At 38.1% G+C, this 6062-nt stretch overlaps 1 protein-coding gene across 1 annotated transcript in view; it reads right to left on the bottom strand.

The window, feature by feature from the left end:
- The window catches only part of plekhg6 (pleckstrin homology domain containing, family G (with RhoGef domain) member 6), a 17822-nt gene extending 13758 nt beyond the window's left edge, over positions 1-4064 (bottom strand). Inside the window, exons 1-6 of the mRNA XM_037676606.1 lie at positions 4041-4064; positions 3219-3305; positions 2823-2963; positions 1539-1634; positions 1389-1439; positions 956-1105 (exon numbers count right to left, since the gene is read on the bottom strand). Coding sequence (XP_037532534.1) covers positions 956-1105; positions 1389-1439; positions 1539-1634; positions 2823-2963; positions 3219-3305; positions 4041-4064 — 549 coding nt within the window. The remainder of the gene's footprint in view (positions 1-955; positions 1106-1388; positions 1440-1538; positions 1635-2822; positions 2964-3218; positions 3306-4040) is intronic.
- Between the last annotated feature and the right edge of the window lie 1998 nt (positions 4065-6062).

Below are 6062 nucleotides of genomic sequence, written 5' to 3' on the forward strand. Positions count from 1 at the left end.
ATGGCACTGTTTTGTATGGCAGCTCAGTGACAAGAACGCCTGCAGCGCCAGCACAACGTTTTGACGTCACGCGCGCCATTAAGTTTAGATTTGTGAAAATTTACAAATTTGCACTGTTCGAGTGTTGTCATTGTGTTAGAGAGAGTAAATGTCATGAATAAATTTGACATTAAACATAATCCAAGTTGAAGTGTTACATCATTTTGAGCCCTCTTTTTGGCATCTGCATTTGGTAGCAGGCCAAAGTGACAAAGACCACGCAGAATAATGTAGTAATTTAATTCCACAGCAGAGAAAGATATGTAGTCTCTGTATGTAGGTCTAGGGGAAAAATATATCGGTATTGGTATCGGTTATCAGCTCAATAAGTTTAAACATATTGGAAATCAGACAAAACTCCAATATCGTGCATCCCTAACATGAATATATTTGTACATTTTCAAACACATCTGAGACTCTTTAAGGTGGTCAAATGCTTTTTTTTATGTTTAGCACACCGGTGCATCATGTTTTTTTAAAATGCAAAATTAGTTTTAGAAAGTTGTAATAAAACCATGTTGTAATGTAGAATTAGGGCAACATAAAAACATAAGAATACAGAACAATTTGGAACTTAATTAGGGAGGCTAATGCTACAGAATCCATAACTGCCTTCAATAATAACTACAAGGAAACAACTCTAGATCTATTGAAAACTAATTTAAAGCCCAGTTTTGCTGCAGAAATACAAAGTAGATAAATCCTGTCCAGAAAGCTTCACTGCAAAAGCTAAATATTAAAGAGTTATGTGCAAAACAATGTGTTAACACTGTATGTGATATTTTTATTGTATCTGAGCTCACGTGCTTTATATTTACATTTTGCGCAGCACTTTGGTCATTGAGGCTTGTTTTTTTATTGTGATACAGAAATAAACTTTGATTTAACTCGTAACCTGCAGGCAGTGAGCTCATACCTGCAGGCAACCAGCCTCCAGCCTCATGGGATCAAAAGGTTTTCCCGTCCTCCGTACTTCCTGTAGCATGGGGTAGACCACTTCCTGCCAGAACAGCTGGTGAGCTTGGAGGATGGCGGGGAGGTTGGAGAACAGCAGCTCAGGGGTAACCTGCATTACAGCACGAAGCCAGATCAAAAATTAAATAAAAAAAATCACAGAGTTAGAGTTGAACCACCAGGTTCTGTGGTATTTTCCATCTTCTCTGTGGAAACTTATTGTTTTCTTCATTGTTCCACTCTCTCCCTCAGGTTGTGTTTTGTCTCAGCAGCACATGTTGTTGGTATGCAGAGCAGTGGAAAAAAGGCCTGTGTGATATGTGTGTGTGTGTTGTGCAGCAGTTGTGTGGTATGCCAGTCCAACTTGTGTGTTTTTTTTTTTTTTGCAGACTAACCTCCTGGAGGAATTCATGCTGGTGCAGGTTGTGGAGAGCTGTGATCACCAACTGTGAGAGGCACACACACATCTGTTAAACATCCTCCTACGCCCTGACACACATATAGCTGAGCTCAATTAAAATAAAGTAGAGCGAGGGATGTCTCACATCTTTGATGATCTTCAGCTTGTTGATGTAGGTGAGCTCTGTGTGAACAAACTCCCACAGTGCCGCCTGCTGGTTCCTCTGCATCTTACCCATCGTCTGCTTATGACGTCGGGACAAAGGGAGAGGCCGGAGGAACAAAAAAAGAAGAAGGCTGGCAATGATATTTAAGGAATGTGTAATATGTGCGTACCGAGGACGTGCTTCATAACAAGGATGTGACAAGAGAAAAATGGTCTCAATCTATAGCAAAATAAAAGACTAAGATCCCTTTAAAGCACACATGCCAAACTCAAGGTCCGGGGGCCAAATGTGGCCCTCGTTGACATCTTCTCTGGCCCCCAAGATGATATGTTAAACATAAAATACTTTATTCACTTGAATTTTTTCAGTAATCTTTGATTATGATGTCAAAAGTGCAACAGAGAACGTCAAATGAGACCAATCAAACTCCTTTTTGAGGAACCTGCAACCAAGAAAAGATGTTGGGTATCTAACTTGAGTTAATGTAGATTCTGAAACTGGCACTTAATTTCACTCATTTTAAATAATGTTTTAATTTTGGCCCCCTTTTGTGAGTTCGACACCCCTGCTTTAAAGGTTCAGCTAGAAAAGTCTGAGCAGTTCTGTGAAAGAATGGAGATCGCCTGCCAGTTTGCACGAGAACATTTAAACAAATATTCTGTGTGACCTGTTAATGCTCAGTGTGTGTTAGGGATGACTCTCAGCTACTACCACACCAGACATGTTTAGCTTAATGATAACCATTTTGTGTTTGGTGGATTAGCTGTGGTGGTCATCTTGAACTGGGCAGACACAGCTGTAATGTACATCCGGCGACTTTGTCCGTGAGATATTTTGCTAACAGACAGCCAGGAATGATTCAAACAGTTAATGCCAAATGTTTAAGCAAAGACTCTGAGTAATCTGTTAGTGCTCTCAGCTAATAGCACACCAAATTTTTGCTCAACTCCTAAAAAAAATGGACAGATTTGCAGCCATATTAGCATTTGTTAAGGTAGCTCTGGCGGCCATATTTAATTGGGTTTGCACCAAAGGTTAATCAGTTGTAGATGTGCAACTAGTGTTTGCTTTCTGAGAATTGCAGTAAAATCTGCCCTACGGTTCATGAGATATTTTGCTGACAAACATGGACATTAGCCCTCACACTCAGGCAATTATATGGTTAGTCATCTTTCTTGGCAGCAGAAGACAAAGGAACTATTTGAAGGAATTATTTTAGCTTTAAGGTTTCTTCTGACAGAAACAAGAATGCTGACTCATTACCGAGTGAGAAGTCACTAAATCGGTCCAGTTGTGCTCCAACGTGGTGCCATGACTTTCCTCCTTCCACCTCCATGTCAGGTTGTCTGACGCGACAAAGGCCTCCAGCTCCTGCTTGAACACGTCCAGCTGATCTCGCTCCGGCTAAAGAACACAGCCAAAAGAGAAACAGCCGAAGGACAGGGAGGGAGAGATGTTACAACGCACCAGTGGCTCCACGGAGCTTAAAGGATGTTGTGAATGTTTGTGGTCTCATAAAGTGAACACTAGTGGAGCAGAACAAGTTGGTGCTGCATTGATTTAGGTGTTTGCGTGGGAGGACACGGTTAGTGCACGTGACGTCTATATCTGTTTCTTGAGAGACAACTTAATTCTTGAGTCGGGTTTTTCACACACTACCTGGTTGAACAGGCCCTGGACCGTCTTTCTGGATTTGTTTCCCAATGTGCCTCCCTTACCCAGAGTTGGGAAGTGCTTGGTTTTCCTCTGGAAAATACATTTGTGTAGCGTTAGAATTGAAAGTTTGACAATCACAAACAACTGTTGCAGTATTTTACATTAATATCAATAAAGATTATTGAATAAAAAACCTAAAATAAATATATGCAAAAGACCTTCGCCAATTCAGTAATGATTTATAAATAGGGTATTCATTAGATCGTAAACACAAAAATCATTAATAATTTATAAAACACGTTTCATATGATGAACCTGGATCAAAATCAATCAGAAATGTTATCAATTTTCTCATAAAAATACAATTTTAAATTTCAAACATTTGTTAAGCTATGTGCACACACACACACACACACACACACACACACACACACACACACACTATGAACAGTTAGTTATTTTATATAACTAAACATAAACATATACAGAGATTAAATGTACCTGAACGAATAAAAGTACAGCACTGCATCTTTCAAAATAGTGCGCTTGCTTCAATTAATGAACATTTTTTAAAACCGTTTTATAAAGGATTGTTAACGCTTTATAAAGTGATTATAAACTAATGAATAACACATTTATAAATCAGCAGTAAATCCTTTACATAACGTCCCTATTATTAAGTAACAAAACAGTCAGGTGACCAGTTTGATCACTAAAGGGATAGTTCAGATATTTTGACATGGGCTTCCGTGTAAAGGTTATAAATGTCTTACCTGTTGTAGATAGCTCTTTGTAAGTCCTGACTTTAAGAAAATAGTTTAATACCTTTGAATTAATAAGTTTGAACATGGTCAAGATCAAAGTGGGTTTCTGACATCTTTAAACACCTTGAAGCTTCAACGTTTTAGAGTGATTTTTGTAAATATTGTTTTATAAACATTAACACTGCAGATAATTTCACATTAAATTAAAAAATTATATAGAATTCAGAGGTTATTTGCAAACACGAATACTCGAAGATGTTCCAGTGCAGCCTGGGGTGCTTCCAGCAGGAGTATTGTAATATTTTTGCTGGAATATTTGCGTAATACCAAAATTAAGATAGTGTAAAGGTTTATATTTGCATAAAGTGTTAGGAATTTGAATTGTGGTTTGTTTTTAAAAATTGCAGCAAATTAATTTGTTCTTGGTCTTCTTTGGATTAACCATTATCTCATCAATCAGGTCAGAAATGAAATTTGTTTCTAAAATTTTAAAGAGCTATCTGCAGCAGGTAAGACATTAGCTGTTCATAACATTTTAACAGAATCCAAATTGTAAATATTTGAACTATCCCTTTAAGTGCTCATTTTTGTGTCATATAGTTGTGCGAGCGGCATTTTTGTGATATAGATAGAGCTGATTTTATAGCTGAAAGGTAGAATTGGAGAAATAGCAAAGTATGTTGCATTCTGGACAGAATTTAAAAAATATATTTTGTCCTAATTGTTCTTAAAAAACTACCACTTGTAAGAAGACAGGTCTTATAAATAAGAAAAACAAAACATTTTGCCAAAAAATAAATTAATACAAAACACTCAAAAGTGTTTAAATTCTTCAATTATCAATTTTACTCAAATAAATCTTCAAAACTTTACTCACATTTCTTGTTTTTTACTGTTTCTGTGCTCAAAAAATAGCCCAGTTTGTCAATGAATTCTTATAGAACAACCATTATAATGTCCAACTGTTACACAGTGGTTCAGTGGTTGCATACATGTATGCAACTAAAACAGATATTACAAAACTGTCTAAGCAAATTAAGTGTTTCTCCTTGCACTTGCCAGGATCGTGCCTTGGATGAATTTTTTCTCCACGGACCCCCGGCGGGTGTGGTTTATCTCTACAGCTGCTGTCGTCCCATCACCAAGATCCGGCTCTCTGGTTTCTGAGTCCTTTTGCTTTTCTCCGTTCAAACTATTTCTCGTCTGCATCAGTTCTTCCATTAGCGGCCCATTCTCCCCTCCTCCGTTGTTTATATATGGCATTTTTGAGGAAAGGCTGAGAACAAACACATAGAGTTACTCACTGCAAAAATGAGAAGAAAGCCTTTAGAATTAAAGAGCACAAATAAGTGAAGACAGGCTCAAGTAACCTTGTGTGGTTGTTAATTTAATCTGTCAAGTTAAACCTTTATTTGCTGATTTGTAGATGTAAAGCTGAAGGAACCATGGAGATAGTTGCATTCAAGCTGTACCTGTATGTCAGTTCTCTTTTATTTCTTGTCTCTGTCCTCTTTACATGTATTCAAAGGAGGGCCCCGGGTGCAAGGGCCAACCCCGGGAAGTCTTGTATGCTTTGATTTTGTGTTTGTGCCTATGTGTGTGTGTGTTTGTGTGTGTTCATGTGCTCGTTTGTTACCATAATGTTTCATGAACCGCTCGGTGGATTTAATGAAGCATTCAGTTATAATTCTTGGGCGTACATCTACACCTGATTCACTTTTAGATGCCACCCAGTTTAAGATGGCTGCCACGGCCAACTGATGCTGGAAAGTACAAAAATGGCTACAGTTCAGATTTGACAGATTATGAGCTATAATTTGGTGAGATTACAGCTGAGAGTTTTACTGTAAAATAACTTTGTTTGCTTAAACTGGGCTGAATTACTTTGGCTGCCACAGCTAACACTCCATTCATCCATCATCATCCATCCATCTGTTCATTTATCTGTCTGTCCATCCATCCATCCATTATCCATCCATCCATCCACCAATTCATCCATCCATCATCCCTCCATCATCCATCCATCTGTCATTTATCAGTCTGTCCATCCATCCATCCATTATCCTTCCATCCATCCATCCAT

The sequence above is a fragment of the Nematolebias whitei genome, chromosome 5 (genome assembly GCF_014905685.2).
Source record: "Nematolebias whitei isolate Nwh7 chromosome 5, NemWhi1, whole genome shotgun sequence".
Taxonomy (NCBI): domain Eukaryota; kingdom Metazoa; phylum Chordata; class Actinopteri; order Cyprinodontiformes; family Rivulidae; genus Nematolebias; species Nematolebias whitei.